The sequence below is a fragment of the Tenrec ecaudatus genome, chromosome 1 (genome assembly GCF_050624435.1).
Source record: "Tenrec ecaudatus isolate mTenEca1 chromosome 1, mTenEca1.hap1, whole genome shotgun sequence".
NCBI lineage: Eukaryota > Metazoa > Chordata > Mammalia > Afrosoricida > Tenrecidae > Tenrec > Tenrec ecaudatus.
In genome coordinates this window covers 201,028,875-201,051,497 of record NC_134530.1, presented here as the reverse complement: position 1 = coordinate 201,051,497, position 22,623 = coordinate 201,028,875, and the positions used below count along the sequence as shown (strand labels likewise).

Below are 22,623 nucleotides of genomic sequence, written 5' to 3'. Positions count from 1 at the left end.
GACTAAATATGTAAAAAGTAGTTTTAAAAGGTTATATGCAAAAATGTATCTTACCTTATATACAATTTTTAAAAAATATTGAATATATCAAAATAGTGTGGGTTAAGGAAAAACAGATTCCGCGTGTATGAAGCTGAAAGAACTGAAGAAAATAATCAAGGTTTGAGTTTTAATATTTAAGAATTCTGTGGACAAAATATTGAATGATAACAGGAAGCATCAGAAAAAGATGAACTAGTATCTTTAAATTTTAAAAATGGCTAATAATACCTTTTGATATTTATCTTAATAATTTTAGTGAAGAATAAAGCTTAGCATAGTTGAATATCCTATAAAGATAGCTTATAAGAAACTACAATGAGCCATTTTAGCTAATTTTAAGGCTACCTTTATTAATGCTAGCATACTTACATTTTGTTCAAATCATGTTGAAAGTTTGAGAAGTTACTTTTTGCTTGAAGGGCCTAATTAAGGACATCAAACTTGTACATTTCAGGAATTGACTTTTTAACTCTCTTTAGCTACCTGGTGAATTGACGGTCTTCCGTTTTTCCATTCATTAATATTTAGCATTTTCTTTAGGTTTAGGAATGTATGAAACACCCCTCTTCCTCGCTCACGAAGAAGAGTCTGGTGGCCGAAGTGTCCCCACTACTCCTCTACAAGTAGCAGCCCCAGGTAGGCTCGTGGACATTGTGTTTATTGTGTTTAAGTTGAGAACTATAAGACAACTTCTAGCTAGATATTGGAGAAACTACAAAGTTAAATTTTTATTTGTTTTTCTTGCCTTTTATTTTTGTAGTCACTGTGTTTACTGAGAGTGCGACTTCTGATGCTTCAGAGCATGCCTCTCAGTCTGTCCCAATGGTGACAACTTCCACTGGCACTTTATCCACAACAAATGAAACGGCAGCAGGTGACGATGGAGATGAAGTATTTGTGGAGGCAGAATCTGAAGGGTAAGTGTGTATTTGGTAATTTGTGCTTGCTTTAGATTTACATTTGTTTTTATTTAAGTTTAGGAAAACTTTTCAGCTGTGTTTTCAGTACTGTACTGTTAAATAAATCAAGCCATTTACTTTGAAAACTTAAGTTTTACATCTAGTAATCTATTTTAGGACTTAGAGATTATACAAATATGGCTACTGTTACTTTGTTAGAATTGAGAACTCAGTAACAGATTTGATTGAAAATATATTTCCAACTACATTTGGGGAAAGTTCACTATTTTTTTATTTTCCTCACACCAAAACAAACTCCCCTATTCCAGAAGACTTGTGCTTTGTGCCTAATGAATAGTGTACATGTCAGTATTACAGAAGACAGAATTTTAGAAACTTTTGTCTCCCTGAAAATTGCCTGGTATAATCTAGAACAAAGTATTTCAATAAAAGGATTGGTACTCTTCTCTAAAGTAGCTTCTTGAACTTTTTCTCCCACAAAGACGCCTTTTGTGCATATGGAAATGACTCACTTTCCATTTAGTAGTGGGCTTCCATGCGATCCTCACTCTGTGTTTATGTGCACTTAGAGTTTAGTGTCTGAGAAACTGACTTCATAAAAAATTAAAAGATTTTCCTAGTAGTTTCCAAGACACTGCTACATTTTTAACTCATCAATTACCAAAAAAAAGCTTAACAAAATTCTTTCATGACAAATTATCTGGATTATTTTTCAATCATAAGGAGGTAGAGTGATTCAGTGGAGAAAGACATTGGACAGTGGTCCAGAAGTTTTAACTTTCATGGTTAAGTAGACCCTAGATTTTCTAGAGAAAAATTCAAGAATTTTATTTTACTTAAGGTGCTTTCTTTAAAAAAAAAATAAAAAGAGGCCAGCTTTCTGTATAAGAGAAAAGAGAAAAGTGTGTTGTTGGTCTCTAACATCAAAAGCGCAAAACTAAACTCTGCCAGCCAGTCAGTTCTCACTCATAGCAACTCTATAGGATAGGGTTAGAGCAGCTGGGGGGTTTTCAAGGCTTTAACTCTTTATGGAAGTAAAAAGCCTCATCTTTCTTCCTCAGAGCTGCTGGTGGTTTCAAATTACTAATCTTGAGGTTAGCAGCCCACTACTAAACCACAGACTCTTATTTTCTAGTACATAATTTAGGAGGTTGCATACGATGTATTGTTCATTTCTAACCTGAACCATATTTCTAGAAAATATTATCTCCACTTTACTGAGACCATTCATAATAAAAACCAAGTTAAAATAACTTGCTGAGGGCACACTACCATTAACTAGCAAAGCCTAGATTTGACTCAAAATAGTATTTGATTCCAAGTTCTTTACGCCTCACCAGGACTTCTCCACTTCAGAACAGAGTTAAAGGAGGACTCAGGTTAATTGCTAAAGCTGGAGCAGATCCAAATTATTATACTACTTGTCTTTCTCACTTGCTTTTCGATACACTTTCTTGAATGGGAGAGAGTAGAATGGCATTTTAGCCAAAGGCCAGGAATTTCTCATAGAGCCTAGAGAACCTAGAGCTCATGAGAACCTAGAGCTCATGGTGAGTTATTGGTGTACACAAAATAATTATGACTACTGTTTTGTACTCTGTCATAAAAATGGGATTATCAATGTGTAGATAATGTACCTTCTATGGCTGTCATGAATGAAACTCTTTTTCAAAGGAGGGAAAAATAATAGCCCCAAGTGGAAAAACCAAAATTAGAACATCTAATGAGCATCAACATGAAATTACTTCTCCCCTGCCTCTTAACAGTTTTTTGTAGTGTCAAAAGTCTGTAATTTTGAGTTGATGGGGGAGATCTGGATCATGTTAGTGATCCTAAGCTACTCCAAAAAGTTTGGGAACAACTTAGGAGATATTCTAGAATTCAGTTTTTTCTATTTACTTAATCTTAGATTATTTTCCTTTTTTTAGTATTAGTTCAGAGGCAGGCCTAGAAATTGATAGCCAACAGGAAGAAGAGCCTGTTCAGGCGTCTGATGAATCGGATCTTCCCTCTACCAGCCAAGATCCCCCTTGCAGCTCTTCTGTAGGTAAGTGTTTCTGCTGTTGGCTACAAAACAGGTTGGTTGCATCAAACTTATTTTCAAAGACATCATTTTATTATTGACCATTAGTAAAACCTAGAATGTTGAGAGTGCTTTTTGTAAAGGGGAGATTTGAGGGTATTAAAAGGAGGGAAGAACAAGCACAACTTTGTACTTGGTTTTGGCAAGATAGGAAGCCCTAGGAGGGCTTCAGGCAGGTAAGTGCCATAACCTGACTTAAAGCTTAAAACTACCAGCTTGTCTACTTAGAGAAAAGAATTTGAAAAATATTCAGTGGAGAACATTCCAAGACAACTGCCGCAGTGCGAGGTTGAGATAATGGTTACTTAGGCTTATCGAGTAGAGGTTGTGAGCAATTGTCACAATTAGGACGCTTCTGAATTAGAGTTGGCAGGAATTGCTAGCTAATTGGATATGGCATGTCTTTTTTAAAAGAAAGGTATGTGACTCATGTTAAGATGTAATTGGCTTATTTCCTGGGCGTCTTGGTATTTTACCATTGTGTTACCTGATATATTGTAGGGACCAAGTAAATATTTATTAACATCAAGCACTTTTTGTTCAAAAAATATTTTTTAAAACTACTTTTTCAGGGGATGGGGTGGAATGTTAAATGTTCGTCATTGTTTAAAAGAAAGCACATTTAAGTGGGGAAAACAAATGGACACCTAGATTTTATTCAGGCTTTCATTTAGTAATTGGCTTTTGCCAGGACAACTACTTGTTTTTTAACTTGCTTTCTTGGTATCTCCATGAATTTTTCCCCTCTCAGATACTAGTAGTCAACCAAAGCCTTTCAGACGAGTGAGACTTCAGGCTGCACCCAGGCAAGGTGTCCGTGGTCGTCACTTCAATAGGCAGAGAGGTAAATTTCTAACAGACTGGTGATTTCTGCCATGGATTACGTAATAAGATGTGGGATGGTGATAGATGGACAGATTTTCAACTCGTACCTAGTTTTCAAAATAAATTACAAAGTGTTTATAACAACTTCAAAGACTAGATGGTAAGCTGTCGAGGGTAGTGAATTTAAGTTAATAAAGGAGGAACAATTCAGAAAATATTTCACAAATTGAATAACATAATTTAAGCCACTGAATTGTAGATAAATTGTTGGATTGTGTGTTTGCTGTATTTTTCTCAACAATAAAAGTTATTTATTAAAAGATAATAGAATAGGCGTTGGGTTGATTTATTAATTACAAGTTGAGCAGGTAATGTTTACTAATCTATAAAGTTCTTGCAGACTTAAGTTACATTCATATGCCATATAAGTATGTTATTAAATAGGTGTTTGAATTTTATATTTATTGATTTCCTCTTGAATTCAAAGTAAAATTTGGCAAGTCTAAAATGCTATAGTGCCATTTGTTTGTTATACCCTATGTATTGTCATATTTTAAAATACCTTTTTATACACTAGAATAAAACTTACTGTACTTTAGCTGGTTAATGTATAATTTCAATATTTTTGTAATATAACCATTAGAGAGTACCTTCGTGTTATGAAAGTGTTACTATAATTGCCATATAATTCCACTGACGATATGGAATATCTAACACAATTTTATATCCACAGTGCCTGGCACATTTTGATACTGAAAACAATTTTTATAATGAACTAGGGTAAGTGAATACCCTAGTTCTGAGTTAACTTCTTAAAAGATGCCTTAAGTTTGATTCTTTTTTTCTCTTCCAGGTGTGAGCCATGCAATGGGAGGGAGAGGAGGAATAAATAGAGGAAATATTAATTAAATGTTCTATAAACTCTGGTAATTGTGAATAAGATTGTCAAATCTGTTTTATTGTTGTCAAGTTTAAAAACATTTTGTATTTAAATTAGTTTGCTCATCTCAACATTCTTTATTAATAAAATGTATTACAGTGTGAAAAACGCCTTGTTCTTTTCTTCAGTATAATTGGGCGGCAGCTCCTCATCTTCTTTGCCCATGATTCTAAGGGCAGTTGTACCACACTCTGGATATTGTCTGCCCAGAACGAGTAGTAATTGCTCTCGCTGTTCTACTGGGCACATCCATGTTATAGTATTGATCTAAATAAAAGAGAAATCGATCATTTTCTAATTAAAAGGGAAACAAAAAGTCTTCAACGTTAACACAGGTACCTTGTATTGATAATGCTTGAGGGCTGTGCTTATTATTTTAGTATAAAATGTTTTTATTAGTTTGAATTTTCTGAAACAAGCAGTTGCCTTAATGTACTCACTTTTCAACACCTTTCAATAACAATAGGCTCAAGTCTGCCTTTCAAAGTAATCAATTATCTTTTAAAATAATAACTACACTCAGTTTTATCCTTTTTAATAAATTTTTCTAACATCATTTAGCATTATGCAAAATAACTTAGATTTCTGAACTTTTTTTTTTCCTAAAGAGAAATCTCCTTGGTGTAATATAACTTAAACTATATTTGCAGAAAGCTAGTTTTACGATGATAATGTGAACCAGTGAAGCTGGCATAAAGTATTGCTGTTTAGTGTCACAGATAACAAGTAAAAATACTGTGTTCAGAAGCAATTTTACTCAAATAATTGAATGTTTACTTAAAGGAACATTACCTCATGAAGACAGAATAGAATGACAACTTCATCCAGTATTTGAATGTAATTTCAGAAGTCTGAAGCATCTCTTGTTTAAAGCAGTTAATGTTACTGTTTAAGCTCTCACATTTAGGGGCCACCAGGTGATTTCCTTGAGTATATTTCAAAAAGGATCTCCTTCTTGGGAAGCTATTGAGATTTTATAACTTACCTTTAGAAAAGGCAAAGTAATCGAAGCCCTCCGGTTTTCTGGTGCTGGGCAGTGCGATAGCTGAGGTAACCACACTTGGGAGTCCTCTCCACAGTGCGCTCACTGGAACTTCATTATGGAGAAACCCTGTGGATGGCAATATTTAGAGGTAGACAGCTGTGGATTTTAGTCTCCTTTATAGTGTTGATACCTTGTATGTGTGACTAACTTTGATGCCTCTGATTGGTTGTTTTTAATCTGACATTGCTACTTCTCTGACATAATTACCTTTTAGTATTGTTTGAAGGTTACAGAATTGTATTACTGCTTCTGGCTGGGTAAAATGTATATTCTAATCAATAAATCTGGATAAATTGCATTGCTCATCCACAAAGACTAGTCACTATATAAGGCAAAATGATGTTTTATACATCAGTAACTTATTAGGTCTACTTGATCAATAGTTATATTTAGTAAGCTTGACTGTAGGAACCTATAAGACTTCTTCATATATGAGAATTTTTAACTGAAAGACAAGTAATTACCTTTGTCTTGATAAGTGACTCTGATGGGAGAATAGTGAATCCTGATGGTGTGTGTTTGAGAAGGTCGTACGGCTCGCTCAAAGCGACGGCGCCTGACCTGTGTCATCTCTCCATACACTGGATAATTGATAGCCGGTCTTCTCCCAGGGCACTTTCTGGTGGGTTCCTGCTTATAAGTATACTGCTGGATGCTGCCACCTATTATGTGTTAGAAAACCACATGTAATATGAACATTCATTTTAATCCCCAAAGAGGATGAATATAAAATTTTTGAGGGTGAAGGAAAAGATAATTTTGCCTGCTTTTTATAAAATATTCATCTGATTTTTATTGGTTATTAAGGTATCACAAAAATGAATACTAAGTCCTGAAATACTTCTGGAAAGATTAAATCCAAGTTACTGCATAGTTATATATTTAACTTTATTTGCTGGAAAGTAAATTACAGCGTTCTTTTTATTAATGACCTGAAAGACTCAGATGAATTGTGATTTATTTGTGCAGAGAACTAAGTACTTATTGTCTTCAATTTTTTTTCATTAAAAACATTTGATTTATCCATGTCTTGGTCAGTAAACGCAATAGTAGTTGAAAATATTGAATAAATATTCCTTAGTAAGTGTTTCAGTTTTGTCTATCATATGACACATACCTCTCTTGAAAAAATAGACAGATTCAGGCTGAGTTTGGTATTTGGCTATTGAAAGAGCTGCCACTATTTTGCCACTTAGTCCTCCAAATCCTTTCACAATTTGTTTGGGATACCCTGCATCTTTAATGTCGTTGGTGAAACGCCAGTACTGAGAATCCTGGTAATTTTAAAGAAAAAGTGATGTTAACATGGCTTAGGAAAATGTTCATAGATTTAATTAGGGTAAGACTTTTAGCTCCATTTTTAAAATTTTGGTGATGCTTTATTAAAATATGGAGGCTCATCTCCCGTGGAGGTTAAGCTGCTTTAGGTGGTCACAGTTGCTATGAGTTGGGATCAACAGTAGCACCAAGATGTCTTGGCTTTTAATATTTACCTCACAAGGATGATGTTCTTACCTTAAAGAAGAAGGTTTTTCCTTCACAGTTGCATCTAGTGAAAACAGTATCAATGGGGGAAGGAATACCCCACACTTCAGTAATTCTACGAGGTGGAGAGGGTGGAGTGTATGGGCTTAACATCCAGAAATAATGACCTAAAATTAAAGAGGTAATAACCATAATAACCAGCTTACAAGCCAAGAAGTAAGACCTTCCCTTGAAGAAACTAAAACAAAAAAATTTCCATGGCTTACCAAACAGGATGAATTTATGAATAATTAACTAGAAGGTTGAGTTAATGCACTGAGTGTTAGAACAGAAAGTTGATTTTGAACATTTTGGAAATTAGATGCTTCTCATCTGTATTTAACATAATCTTAGAAATATGTTTTGTTTACTCGGTTGTCTGGAAAGAGCTAGCTTTGTGACTCTTGGAAAGTCACATATATATATATATATATATATATATATATATATATATATATATATATATATATATATATATAGCTCTTGGTCGTGAATCGTTTGTCTTATAGAATTTTCCATTCAAGGACCACAAAAATCTCTAGGTATGAATCTGATTTGTTTCATTTTAGTTTAAATGTCTATTAGCTTTTGAAGAAGATTGGACTAGTAACAGTATAGCTAAGAATTAAGAAACTTGCAATAATGGCATTCTTCCTGTGGAGAAGGTAACACCTGAACACAGTACAATCAAAATGCTGTTTTCAAAGGAGACAATAGGCACTACAAATCTTGATGTTTCATATGATATGAAATAAAAATATGAACTACCTTTTAATTCCTAATGGAAAGAAAATTCTTGGCATAAAGTCAAGCTCTTTTGTTTCTTTAATATATGTGTTAATCAGCATTTTGGTAATTACACTCAGCTTCTCATATTCATGTGTGAGGAATTCATCCATCAGGTTCCCTTCAAGATTTGCTTCTCATAGTGGGGAAAACAAACATGAACAGCTCACCTCGGAAAGCAACTAAGGTCCCATTGTGCAAAGTAGTCAGCCCATCTACTGGTTTACCATTGCATAAATTAGTCTCATCTAAAATAAAATTCAAAAAAAATGTGACCAATATAACATAACAGTGTGAAAAGTATTTAAGATTCTTTTCTCCCAGCCTTGCAATATCTATATTGACCTTTTCTTAAAACCCGGAAGGGCAGAGTGTCGGTTCAGGTGATCATGTTTTCATAGGTGAACGAGAAATGAGATAGTTTAGAATTCCATTTTAATTAGAGTTGGTATTACACAGGCTTGTAATTTTAAAATTCACTGCCACTGAGTCAATTCTAACTTCTAATGACCCTATGGAGCAGAGTAGTACTATCCCTGTGGGTTTACCAGCCTGCAATTCTTTAGGGGAACAGAAAGAGCCTCATCTTTCTCCCCCAAAAGCAGCTGGTGGGTTCCAATTACTAACCTTCCAGGTAACAGCCCAAAGCATAATTCACAGAAGGTAGTAAATAAAAAATAAATTATTATGAACAAGAATGAGTCTTGGGAGAAAAGACAGGACTTTTCTATTCCCACAAAGAGTTAGTCTTGGAAGTCGGCAGTTCTACCCTGTCCTGTAGGGTTACTGTGAATTGGCATCAAGTTGATGGCAGAGAAAATGAGTCAGGATACCATAATCTTCATATAAATTAGACATTTCAAAGATGTTTTAGCTCAATAGTAAGTTCATATTTTTTTTTGTTCTAATTGCCCTTTTCACTTGATTTGGAAAAGAATACTGCAATTTTTTTTGCTTTACATTGTATTTTTTAAGGGTAGAATCCCAGATGTGTGTGTTTATGCTATATGCCATTTCAGCTTCTTACAGACACATGCTCTATAAGGTTATTAACTCAATTTACAAACCCAGAGTTCTAGATCAAACACCAAAGTAGAAAGATACTTAGGGCATGTGGACTTGGGGGTGTGTGGGTGTGGGTGTTAGCATCAAGTTGATTACAACTCAAGATGGTCATCTGTGTTATGGAGCAGAACTGCCCTGTGGAATTTTCTTGGCTATAATCTAAATGAAGTCCATCACTAGGTTTTTCTATCATGCCCTTCTAGGCAAGCTTAAACTAATAGTCTGTGGAGTAGTAGTCAAGTGCAAACCATTTACATCCAGGGACAATTTAACCAGTTTCAAAAAAGAAGACAATTGGTTCTTATTACCTGAAAACATAGGATTGGTGCTAATGCCTTGTTGGGGTCCTCTCACTAAGGAATCCATGCCTGAAATAACAATAGGGCTAACTACAGGGGGGTTGGGCATCATGTGAGGTCTTCCTCCAGTAGCATCTGCGCCTTCATTCTTTGGGCTGGCTTCGACTGTTGCTGAGTTGGGAGCTTGTTTAGGGCTGGTGGTAGTTATGGCTAACGAGGTAGGGCTCACTGCAGGCACTGTTGATGTCAGCTTGGTGGGAGCTGGTGTTGTCTTTGGTTTTCTCACTCTAGATGTTGACTTGGGCTTTTTGGTCGGCTTGGGCTTTTTGGGTGCTTTGGTTGGCTTTTGAGGTTTAGCAGGTGTCTCTTTAGAATTAGTAGCTGTATCTTTTGGTGTAGCTATTGTTTCTTCGGGTTTCTTTGGAGGGGTCTCAGCCATAGTCTTTTTTGTTACTGTAGTTTCTTGGGGTGCAATAGTTGTTGCTTTAAGAGTTGTTTTGGCTGAAGTTGTGGCATCTTGAATTGTAGTTGTTACTTGAGTGCTTGCACTTGATATTTTAGATTCAGTCGTCTTTTCTTCCATTGTAGTGGGGGGCGTCGTCATCTTTGGTGTAGCAGTTGTACTTTCGGGTGTAGTCATTTCAGGAGCCTTGGTTGTAGGTGCAGCAGGCTCCTTGGAATTCTTATCAGGAGACTTTGGTGAGGGTTCTGCAGGTAACTCAGGAGTTGGCGTAGGAAGCTTGGGAGTAGAAGGAAGTTCTGTGGTGGTAGTCGGAGCAGGTTCCTCAGGGTTGGTGGGAGTGGGCTCCTCAGGTATGGTGGTCTCTGACTCCTCTGGGGTGGTGGGAGCTGGCTTCTCCAGGGCAGTGGAAGCTGGCTCATCCGGGGTGGTGGGAGCTGACTCCTCTGGGGTGGTAGGAGCTGGCTCCTCTGGAGTGATGGGAGCTGAATCCTCCGGGGCGGTGGGAGCTGACTCCTCCGGGGTGGTAGGAGCTGGCTCCTCTGGAGTGATGGGAGCCGGCTCCTCGGTGGTGGTGGTAGGTGGGGACTTTGTGGTGGTGGTGGTTGCCAGCTCCTTGGTGGTGGTGGTAGGTGGGGACTTTGTGGTGGTGGTGCTAGGTGGGGACGTGGTGGTGGTGGTGGTAGGTGGAGACTTTGTGGTGGTGGTAGGTGGAGACTTGGTGGTGGTGGTAGGTGGAGACTTGGTGGTGGTGGTGGTAGGTGGGGACTTTGTGGTGGTGGTGGTGATCGGTGGGGACTTTGTGGTGGTGGTGGTAGGTGGAGACTTGGTGGTGGTGGTGGTAGGTGGGGACTTGGTGGTGGTGGTGGTAGGTGGGGACTTTGTGGTGGTGGTGGTGGTAGGTGGGGACTTGGTGGTGGTAGGTGGGGACTTGGTGGTGGTGAGAGCAGGGGCCTTGGATGTTGGTTTAGCCGGCACTTGAGATGTGGATTCTAAATCTTTATCAGATTCTTTCTCTGCACTTCGTGTCTCTTTGGCTGAAGTAGTCTTCTCTTTTGTACTAGATGAGGTCTGTTCATTTGTTGTACTCTTCTCTTTAGTTTCTACTGTTGTCTCTTTATTGGCTGTTGAAGATGTCTCCTTAGATGTGACCTTATCAGCACTTGTATTAGGATTAGGCGGAAAACTGGGTTTAGGGCTTAATGGTTTTGCAGTTGTGATCTTGGGGGCTGTGGTGATGTTAGTGCGCTGCGTGGGGGAAACGTAAGGTGTGGGGGTGAGCTTGAGATCACCGTTATCCAGTCCGCTTCCAGCTTCCACTGGTGATTCTGGGCCAGGTGTCTTTTTTGGAGTTCCTTTCTTCTTGTTCTCTTTCACTAGAGAAAAACAAAACATCATGATTGGGTTTTGTCTTAGGTAAATTTCCTTATCATTGACTGTCTCTAAATAAATTGCTAACCTCTCATGTCTCCATTAATTATTATAAAGTGGAAATACTACACCTTTCTTAGTGGGTTTTTAAAAGATAGATGACATAGGATGAAAAGCCCAAATAACACTCTACATGCTTAAAGCATGGAAGCCAGTGGCAACTTTTGAAATCACAAACGTGAATTCATCTATTCATATTCTTGTTCTTTATACTTTGATCTCACTTCTTGTTCCTCGTTACCCATTGCCCCTCCCTCCTGGAAATGTAGTTCTACCATCTCTTGAGTTGCCCTGTGCCAGTTGATTGTGAGGTTTCTACAACTACTGGATGGGTATCTACGTTAATCACCTCAACCTTTGCTTACATGGCTATTAGCTGCTCTCTTCCCTTTGCCCACCCAAAAACGGCAGTGCCAGGGGAAAAGGAGACAGCAATGCCATGGCAGCAAGAAGACTGTTTATTGGACTTTCCATAGCAGTTATTCCAGTAAATGAGCTGAAGTCCATGGAACACATGGCTGAGGTGGCTTACATCCAGCAAATGTGTCCCGTTTCTATTCTACATGACATGGGACAACTCAGAGACTAATTCCTAGCTTGAGCGAGAGGGACTGCTTCGGAGGAAGTCACAAACTCCTAGGAAATGGACCTCTCCTTATGTCCAATGTCATTTCCTGAAAATTGTGTTTTAGAATTTCAGAAAATAAAAAGCAGAACAAAGGAGATCTTTTTCAGGAAATAATAGCCTACCCACAGTACCTTATCTGCCGGGGGAAGGGGGGTGGGGGTCAGATACGCAATATAGGAAAACAATGAGGATCTGTGGAACGTAGATTAAAAATGGAGGGAATTTATGAGAAACGACTATTGGTAAATCTCCGCAAGCAGCATATAAATGTTTCTGAAATAGAATTAAAGAAAAATGGGAAGGGAAAATGAAAACAAAAGGAAGCTAGAGTGGGGAGATTGAACAATAACAAGTGGGGAGGGATTGTTAAAACAGTGTTATCTGGTGGTATCCTGAGGTTCCACGGCCACTTCTATAGTATTCTCTGATCTTTGCTTTTAAAATGGTTTTTAGTTGACATGAATTTCCTAGAGAGGGTATTTGTTTGGTTATATATTAAGGTAATATTTTTAGTTATATACGATCCCCAAATATCGAAATACCCTGCGATGATTCTAGCACTACCCATTATTTTACATTGTTATTTTTAACATGGCATTGATAATAGTCTCTGATCTTTATCAATGCTCAAACCTTTGGGTTTCTTCTTTAATTCTGAATTAGCAGCTGAATTTTTGGAAGACTTGACTTTCCGAATACTTGAAGAGGAAGAGGAGGAGGAAGAGGAGGAGGAGGACTCTTGATTTTCAGAAACAGAATGTTCTATAAATCAAATAAAAAGGTTGGTCACACGAACTGTGGTTTAAAACAAAGAAGAATCGCCAATCCAAATTTATATATAACAAGAATTGCTGTTACTGCTCTAATATCTGTTCTGCTGTTAGTTCTTCAACAAAAGGATCAAGTGCCTTTTAAGTCTACTTGGCAGTTAAAGCAAGGCACTTGAACTGTTCCAGACCTCGGCAGAATAACTTTCCTTTTCTCGCCTTCTCTGTTCCTCAAAAATTTCTCAAAGAATTTCTTCTGCAAAGAAAATCTTGGGCTTTTTTTTATCATGACATTTGTCTCTTCTGACAATTTTAACTTAAACTCACACTGACTTTAGTAAACAAGGGGAGGGTTTAATAAACGCCCAAGGTTTACAGTTTGGCTTAAACTTTGATTTAAAGAAGGTAACTCTTAAAAAACAAGCAGAGATAATAGTGAGCTTTCATGGCTCATTACCCGGTTCTCTGAGAAGGGCCTTACATATGTAGTCCACCTACAGGTGAATTAATCTAAGAAATCCTCTCTGCTACATCTGTCTTCTTCCTACCTTCTGTTATTTCTTCTGATGCCATAACTTTCTTAGTCTTCTTCTTGATTGGTGATTTAGGTGAACGTTTGGTGGTTGATTTGATGCTGTGAGATGCTGCTGGAACCGGAGGTACATTCTTTGAAGATGATGGTGGTGTGGGAGTGTGCACTGAGGCCAAGCAAGACAGTGGGTTAACAATCTTATTTATATTCATCAAGTCTAGCTGTGAGAGACACAGAGGTTTCTGGCTTCAGGAATAGGTGCTGGTGAAAATGAGCGCAGGTGGACTGTAGTCCGACACTTAAAACTCCAGACCAGCCAGTCCTGAGATGCATTTCAATAAACTATCATTTCTCAAATTGTTGTAAATTATGACAGGGAACAATGGCTCAAGAGTCGGAAGACCTTAAATTTCAATTTTAGAGGCCTGTGAAGTCTGAGTCTATCATAAAAATGTCAAGGTAATCATGCTGTTGAGAAGAATATAGTAATTATAGTTTCTTATGTCCGAATTGCTTGATCAAATGATAGCAGCTTGATTTTCATCTTATTACAAAAGTTCTACATAAATATATATTCATGTGAAAATTTTATACTGTCACATGTTTTTCCTCAAAATGTGCTGCCCTTCTCAAAAAACAATAGCTTGCTGTTTATCTTTTGAGACTTTTTGATTCAGTGGCAGTGAGGATTTTTTTATCCATTTTCATATCTATAAGAACAGACCGGCATTTTTTTAAATAATTAAGAATAGGCAAAAAAGGAGAGGAAGTTGAGAAAGCAGAGAACACTAACAGTTACTCCCTGGGTAGAGAATTGTGGTCAAGTCATTACATCACTTAAGAACTCTACTGCCGTGGTCTTTAAGAACTGGGAACTATGCCTTTCCCTCACTCAACAAGTGCCACGATTTGAGAAATAGTTTTATTATATGCTAGCTAGTGATGTGGGCAAAGCAACTCTTGGGCTCAGTTTCCTTACCCACATCCTGCAGAGATTGAACTACTTTGGTTCCTTCAACTGTTGACATCTTAGGATTGTGACTGACATGCCTGCAAGCAGTACTGAACAACACTGGAGCTACCAAGTGGTGAATCTCAACATAGTTTGGTGGCCTTTTTATTGATTTTAAAGTATTGATGCTCTGGGAAGGTCTTTTGTTTTCTGTTGGGGTCAGACCTTTAGTTTAGACTCTAAATGAAGTTACCTGGCATTGCCTTTTACTCCCCTACCTCCACACCCCTTATTTAAAATTAAAAATTCAGGTTTGTGATGTGACACTCACTAGCAGAATGCATTGTCTTTATTAAGGCACTCTCTTCAAGCTTCATCACTCTAAAGATTTTCCTTCCCTACCTGAACCCCTGCGTAAAATAAAGTTTAACTTTTGTCTCATAGTCAAAACTACTGTCAGGGAAATGAATAAATATCTATCACTCATCCTGGCTCACTCTGGGAGCTGCAGGAATTCTGAGCTCTCAGTTTTTGATTACAAGGGTGTTGTCTCCATTTTTAAAATGCTTTCCAATAACATGCAACAGTTAAAAAGTATTGCTCAACTATGCTGATTACTTTATTCCACCATTTCTCTGAGGTTCTAAAGAAGCAAGAGACTTGCTTAAATAACATGATACAATTATGCAAGTGATACTTATTTTTCACCTTTCCCTCCACAAATTTTCTTATTTTAACAAAGCAGAGTTAGATGGAGAACTATTTACTTTAAGTGAGGTGTCATTTTTCAGAATCTTTTTGTAAAGTCTGGCGGGGTTTTGTTACACACTGAGTTACATTCAGAGCCTATAACCAGCTTCAAGAACTTTTAAAATGGGAATATACTTTTAAACTGACTATAACACAGAGTAAGGAACCCTGGTGGCTCAGAGGTTACCTGCTTAGTGGCAAACTAGAAGTCAGTGGTTCAAACCCACCACCGCTCAGTGAGAGAAAGATGTGACGGTCTGCCTTCAGAGGCTGAGGGGATAGTTCTCTGTCTTTTAGGGTTGCTGTGAGGCTGAATCAAATCCATGGCAATGACATGACATACTACCATTAGAACAGAGACTACAGGGAGAACTTCAGAGGTGAGAACTATATATATACATACATACATACAACTTAGAAATTTTACCTATAATTTCATAAATTCACTTGCCCAGAGCAGCTGAAGGTATAGATTCTGCCCTTAAATATGTATTTTTATACATTGAAACCAAACACACAGCTCAAAGGATAGTTGACTGTGGAGTCAGCACCATTAGGATGAGACAAGAAATCATTAAGTGAGTGGATCTATGTTTTAACCTGACATTGAACCCCATCAGAAGACTGAAAGCATGCACATGCAACCCCTTTCCTCTCTGCCCCTCAGCCTGGGCCCTCGTGTGCTCTTGCTGCATAGGGACTGCTGGTGAAAGAGACTTCCTTCTTTCATCCATCTTCGTGAAGTACAATGATTCAGAAATAGCTTAAATGTTAGTAAAAGCAAACCCTTAGGTGGATTGCACATTATTCGCTATCAGCAAAACTAAGGTGGATGCGCAGATGTGAGCGTCCCGAGAGGCATCCCCTGGATGCTGTGTTGCTTACCTTCTCCACAGAAGCCCTCATAGTCTGGGCAGCACTTGTTGTACTTCTTACATTGGGAGTCACAGTCACATTCTCGCCCTCGAGCAAAGGACTCAAAGCAGCGGCCTTTACAGGAAAGCTCTACCCCGAGGAAAAGAAAACATGATGGATTATTGAGTGCACAGCAAAGCCCTTGTATGGGTGGCCATTTCCCTAGCGGATGAGTGTTGCCAAAGTGCATCTCTGCATCTTTTATTTGGACTTAGAAGTACATTGTCCAGCAAAAACCAAATGGTATCCTAAGTGGAGACAGCCCAAGTCAGAAAGCCTTATGAGGACTAGGGAAATTTTTCTTGTCCTTCAAGGTTCTAGGGGACAACCTGATGCTCCCTGAGTCATTTATGAATAGGAATAGAAAATTAAGTCATACTTAAAAATGAAATATATGACAAATGGAAACCCTCCATCTCCTCTTTACACACTGCTTTTTAAAAAATTTTATTGGGGGCTCGTACAGTTCTTATCACAATCCACACATCCACTGTTAAACGCTGCTTTTAAATACATTACTACTAACTATTACTGGAATGTCCAGCTCCTAGGACTATATATTCCAACAAGCTAGCTTAATACCAATGGGTTACTGTGCAGGCTTGAAAATCCTTTGTAATGCATTGGTTTTTATTACAGTGAATCTGGCAAAGAGCTTAAAAGCTTTCAACCTAATCCCCAGGCATGAACTATGTAAAAGTGGCTCATTCATTTAAAAAAACATCTTGACGGAGATACAATAACTTTTAAAGCCCTATTTGAAAGGATTGTCTTACACAAAATATTTATATGGCTTTGCAGGCAGATTCAAAAACAGGTCTAACTTTTAAGAATTTTATAATTTTCACACCTTGAACATGACCATGTTTCTGTGTTCATGAAGTAGTTCCAAATGTGTTTGAAATATCGCTCATAGTTTGAAATGTAGACCTTTGGGTTTTAACTGAACTACCTCCAAAGGATAAATACTAATACTTTATATGTAATGATGATTCAGAAAGATGTTATCAAAAAGTCAAGTGGTAGACAGTCAAACGTATTGTGTATCTATGGGTTCTTTTACTAAAAGACAAGTAATTGAAAGGCCCACTACTAAATAGTTGCCTCTCTGACAGGTAAATAATCCCTCCTGAGTCACAGTATTGGAGTGTTTGAAACCGTGCCCCTGCAGAGTGAAATAAAGAGTTACAGCATACTCTCAGTATGCCACTAGCCAGAAGGCTGCATGTCCGAGTGCCCCAGAGGCACCTCAAATACGGCTTAGCGTAACTTCTGAAAAAGCAACGGCTGGAACCCTTAGGCGCACAATTTTACACTCATACAAGCAGGGTGGCCAGGAGTCAGAGACTACTTGCTGGCGTTTGGTTTGCCCGGTGCAGGACATTGTACTTGGAAATAACCAACACGCTTTTGCAAGTGACAGATTCCCAGGTGCCCCCTCACCCAGGCCCAGTAACCGCAAGCTTTGACACCGTCCGCACGCACGCACAGCACACCGCAACATTTATGCAAGTGGAGGGAAAGACACTGAAGCAGAAGAAAGGAAGTCGTGTGGAAGCAACACTGCCAAGGGCGTGGGGGCAGAGGGAGTCTCGCAGGATAGCGTGACTTGATAAAGACCCACTCTGAGGACTTACCCACAGTGCAGACTGTCTTGAAGTCGGGGCAGCACTCCATGTAGTATTGGCAGTTATAATCACAGTTGCAGGCAGCATCTCTAGTATACCCTTGCCCACATCTCCCTGCACAGCTTGATAAATCTAAAAGTATACAGCACCAGCGTAAACATGGCCAAATCACTTTGAAGAAATGGTACTATCTAACGTGGAGGACAAAACCACTTGGTGAGGGAGAGTTTTATTGATGGAAAAGCCATAGGCACTGCCGATCTCTAGGCTGGGACATAAACTTACACTTGGAAAACAGGCAAGCTAATAGTGGGTTTTGACCAAGGTGCATGTTAGGGAAGTGGGGGAATGACAGTTACAGCTGTGCTTGATTCTGCTACTAGTGACTCCCAATTGCCACGTATTGAGCATGCTCTAGCCTATAGGGTTGCTATGTGTTGAAATCAACTCTCTGCCAGTGGGTGTCCCTAGTGCTTAAAAAAATGTTTATCGGAGAGTATTTACCCCTTTTAGAGATACATTTTAGGCTGCTCATTGTAAGTCTGCAGTTCAAAACTGCCAGCTGCGGAGAAAAATGACACTGTTTGTGCCTGTATGGATTTACAGTCTCAGAAACGAGACAGGGTCACTATCAGTCTGAAGCAACTTGAAGGCAGTGGGTTCCAGGCTTTCTTTTAGAGAGAAGACCACTGAAACAAACGCTACAGTACACAGTTCTGGTTTATAGCTATTCCATGTCAATACCTATTAATTATTCCTACTAACCCCTTTGCTCTCAGAAATGTTCCAATTTCTATCATAAATTACATGATCATCTTAATCAAACATCCCATTTGAACATTCACAAAACTTTTTCCAAAATCCATGCGTTTCCTACCCAATCACATTCTCACGCCTGACAGCGAGTTTAAAGCAGGCTGGTGATGTCAGAGGGAGCCCTCCTGGCACTGTGGTGAACTTAAAGGTGGGGGGCTCAAACCTCTGAGCCGCTTGGCATGAGAAATACATAGCAGTCCGTTCCACAAAGGTCTACATTCTTGGAAATGCTTTCTATTTTGTTCTAAGGGTCACTATGGGTTTGTGTTTGGGAGTTAGGCCAGCACAGATGACAGTAAGGTTCCTCCTCCTTTCCTCAATGAGAACAACTGGGTTCTTTACATTTGGGGGAAGTTGGATGCTTAAAACTGCTAAAAGGAGTATGAAATTGATAGCCTAACAACCTCCCTGGGCGATAACCTTGGGACTGTAACCATAGAATCCATCTCTGGAATAAATTGGCAGGTGCATTGTTCTAGATCCATAGAGAAGTTGAAACATGCTGCAAAAATATCATGAGTCCAGAAAAGTTAAAAGACTTAATATGCCAATAAAACAATAAAGATTAGACAAATTGTAGACTTTTTTGCATACATAAGTTCATAATGCATACAAAAATGCATATATAGTGTATGTATATAAATACATATATATAAAGAGAAAAGGATTAAGTTCAGAAGAAAGCAAGAAAAGCAGACAAAAACAAAATTAAAAAAGGATTATTTTACAAGTAAATTTCTGAAATAGGAAATTAATAATCTTTATAGGCAAAAAATCAAATGCTCTGCTTTTATTGCTATTGATTATAGCCACTAATTTTAGCTTCATCTACTTAAAGGAACGTAACTGAATAAGCAACCGACTCTCTTACAGAGGAAAGGTGAGTAGGAAAGGCACCCAGCATTAGAGACTTGTGACTGCACCTGGACAGAGCAGAAGGGTCTGAAGAAACCAGAGAAGTCAGCAGACTTTCCCAGATTGATATACATGTAAATGCTTTCATGCTCATGTCCATCTTTGTTCTTTTCCTAAGCAAGGCAGATTCTCTTTCACAGTCAAAATTTTAGTTATTTTTGTGAAACTATCTACTATAGCACTTTTACCATAACAATCATGAATCATTTTCTCCCCTGCAATTCTGATTATCAAAGAAATACAAAGAAAAAACCTCTGAGCTTGGCATTATTGTCATGACCAACTTAGATCACTTGCCACAAACTTTGGTCCATGTGTGTACACTGAATGTGTATGGTGATGTCATGTAAAATGTGAATAACAGGAACCTTTCACCCAGCATCTTTCCTTGGAGGAGTGTAAATGGGTCAATGTTGATTACAGATTGGCATTCATATCTATGTAAGTACTTAAAAGAAAGCAATTTCAAGAATAATAAGATGCCATTTGAAACCCAGTAAGTGTTTCCTATGACATGACATCTTAGTCTACACGATACCAAAACAGGTTCCTTGGAAAAATCATTAATGTAAAAGACAAATTAAATTGTTTTCCCCACATACTGACAAAAAGAATCACTATCAAGATAATTTTCTTTTCAAGTATTTTGATGGTATGGAGTACCTCCTGCATAACTTTTTGATGTAAGCAATGTGCTTTTTGAACAGTCAAGAGAACCATAGGAAAAAGTGAATGTCCAAATTATTTTCTATATAAAGCATATACTCCTTAAAAGGGTTCATAATAAAGAAAAGTGAGAATTCCCAAATGCTTATAATGATGTGACATGCTTTACATGCTTTTTAAGATCCTACTATCTGTTAAACAAAAATGTATACATTTTTAGAAATCCATTTATTTGCCTGTCATAAAAAATCAAAACTGAATGATAAGCAATATGTTTTTAATAAATGTCCCTATGACGGTATTGGTACCTTGAGAAGCAACTTGCTGAATCAAGAAAACAGAAAGGAGCAGCAGCGAGTAAATGGGAAGCATTTTCCACTTCATGGTTGTTTTCAGGTACTTGCTGAAAATAAGATGAAAATATTAAAAAACTACTCTTTAATCTTAGTGCTGGCATATGTTCTTGTTGACACAATATTCCAGTAACTTCTAAAATGTGATTTAATAATAAAAACTGCTTTACTGTTGAAACAAGCCTTTTAAAAGTAATCAGTATTTTATAATAAATACTCGATCATTAAGTTTAATCATAAAAAGAATACAGATATGTGATCAAGTCACTATCTCAGCAAATTGAAAATAGACTTGAAGTCTCTTCAAATTGTAGCATTACTTACGATGCAAAGTTGGAATACTGTCTTAGGGGTCAAAAGTAACTTGTTTTAGTTTAGCACAGTTGTCATTCCAACGCTCCTTTTTAACTCATAAAGTTATAAGAATTCAACAGGTGTATGGCATAAAGGTGATTCTTTTCAAAGCTTTCCGACTACTATCCTTGTGAATCTTTTCAAAGCAAATTTAATAAAGTAATCCCTGTCGAAGCAAAATTCCATCAAGCAAGTTAATTTTGACACTTACCTGACAACAGATAGATGAATTCCTCTCATGTTCTGGAAGTCTTATATATCAGGACAAACATCTCAGGGTGAACCAATCAGCCCAAAGGTTAGACAAAATCAACAGTGACCGCCTATGAAATCAAGCTTTCCTCATTTACTGGAAGAGGGCCCAGATGACTAGACTTAGGCAACATCTGGAAAACACTTCCATTAAGAAAAATGACTACTACAAAATAGTTAGGTTTATTGGCCAAAACACACTTCTAATTTCTAACTGAAGTGGACAAATTGTCCTGTGATGGTAAATCACTCTGGCAGGGCTTGACCTGTGTATTGAGCGGCAGCTTAGACACAGTCATATGGATGGCTTTCTCTCTCTCTCTCTCTCTCTCTCTCTCTCTCTCTCTCTCTCTCTCTCTCTCTCTCTCTCTCTCTCTCTCTCTCTCCTTCGCTCATTGTCTCCCGCTCTGTCTTCCTTTCCCTTAAATCTAAGTGATTTCAAAATTTAGCCTGTGCAGTGTGTATTTGTAGTACATGTTTGTGAACATATACCATTAAATAAATGTACATTTCTTTTCTTGAGTATTTATTTGCCTTGCCACTGAGCACAGAAGACCTGTTATCCATTACTCCAGATATGTTCTCCACAGAATGAACATTCTACCATCTTTTATCATAGAAAACCTATATTGAGGTACCCTTAGTCCCTCTCGTTAAGCCCATGGGTTGCAGAAATACCTTAGTTCTTTCTTTGTCACAGAGAAAAATGTAAACCTTTAAATGAACTCACCTTTAAATCAACTTTGCTGCAGCTGGGTATGCTCCGTGGTTGCTTAGCACCTATTAGACATAATTTATGCTCTAACACTTCTCTGAAACTTCCCCGGGGTAATTCAAATCACATTCGGAATGATAGCAGATTTTCTACATGGTATTGAAATTATATGCTCCCTATCGCCTCGCCCTTCCCCATCACCTCTCCCCCAAAGGTTGCCATTTCCCAAAGACAGCCTATTAGCAATATCTAGTCTGTGCTTCACAGAAGTGTGTGTTGAACACATGCTCATTGAACTAAATCATTGTGCCTGAATGCTGCTGTGTGCTGTATATTTGTTAGACACTCCATTGAAGTATTACAAAATATCTTTGAGTTAAACATGATCATCTACATTTTATAAATAAGACGATGAAGATTCAAATGACCTGTCGTAGAATACAAAATAAGTAAGAATCAGAGTTGAGAAGTGAACCCAGGTCTTTTCATCTTAAATTCTATCTGATTTCCACTATATCCAGCTGTATTTTGATCAAAGTCGCCACCCTAGGACTTAATCATGGAACTAATGTTACTTTTTTACCATGTACATAATTGTACAAGATCATGATCTTACTAAGGACAGAAGCAATAACAAGTATCTCTTGTTTCCACCATGATTATTTTTGGATTAAGCATACAGTTTATAATTGTAAAAGACAATTATAAATTCTACAATTCTCAATTGTAGAAGACAATTTAGAGGTTATCTGCTGAGCTCTAACGAATACCCTGTTCTATGGGAACTATTTCCCCATCCATTGGAGTGCCATGTTCTTATGTATAATCTTGCTCCATTGGGCAGAGTGCACAGGATTGAGAGGCTAAACCAGAATGGAAGTGGGCTAATAAATAGGTTCCTTTCCCCTAGGCATTTGGCATTACAGTTCAGAGATTACCACGACTCCCTGGATATGTTGC

The 22,623-nt window shown here is 37.9% G+C and overlaps 2 protein-coding genes across 3 annotated transcripts in view; one reads left to right on the top strand and one right to left on the bottom strand.

The window, feature by feature from the left end:
- Positions 1-4,918, top strand: part of TPR (translocated promoter region, nuclear basket protein) — a 68,188-nt gene extending 63,270 nt beyond the window's left edge. For both annotated transcript variants that reach the window (XM_075528432.1, XM_075528426.1), the window contains exons 48-52: positions 583-678; positions 803-959; positions 2,891-3,009; positions 3,797-3,889; positions 4,724-4,918. In XM_075528432.1, coding sequence (XP_075384547.1) covers positions 583-678; positions 803-959; positions 2,891-3,009; positions 3,797-3,889; positions 4,724-4,779 — 521 coding nt within the window. In that variant the 3' untranslated portion in view covers positions 4,780-4,918. The remainder of the gene's footprint in view (positions 1-582; positions 679-802; positions 960-2,890; positions 3,010-3,796; positions 3,890-4,723) is intronic.
- Positions 4,746-20,373, bottom strand: PRG4 (proteoglycan 4). Its single transcript, XM_075541531.1, has 13 exons — positions 20,298-20,373; positions 17,602-17,724; positions 15,935-16,054; positions 13,364-13,513; positions 12,682-12,810; positions 10,944-11,365; positions 9,539-10,610; positions 8,336-8,413; positions 7,371-7,507; positions 6,973-7,129; positions 6,320-6,517; positions 5,796-5,921; positions 4,746-5,077 (listed from the first exon to the last, which is right to left on the bottom strand). Exons 1-13 carry the CDS (start codon positions 20,371-20,373, stop codon positions 4,980-4,982), a joined length of 2,886 nt encoding a protein of 961 aa, XP_075397646.1. The 3' UTR covers positions 4,746-4,979.
- Between the last annotated feature and the right edge of the window lie 2,250 nt (positions 20,374-22,623).

What these genes read in the sequence shown, in the direction of transcription:
- PRG4 (XM_075541531.1), bottom strand. Translation starts at nt 20,373, where the DNA reads ATGAAGTGGAAAATGCTTCCCATTTACTCGCTGCTGCTCCTTTCTGTT. An exon ending in TGAGGGCTTCTGTGGAGAAG is followed by an intron (nt 13,514 to 15,934) that starts GTAAGCAACACA and finishes GCTTGGCCTCAG; the next exon opens with TGCACACTCCCACACCACCA. An exon ending in TGTCTATTTTTTCAAGAGAG is followed by an intron (nt 6,518 to 6,972) that starts GTATGTGTCATA and finishes AACACATAATAG; the next exon opens with GTGGCAGCATCCAGCAGTAT.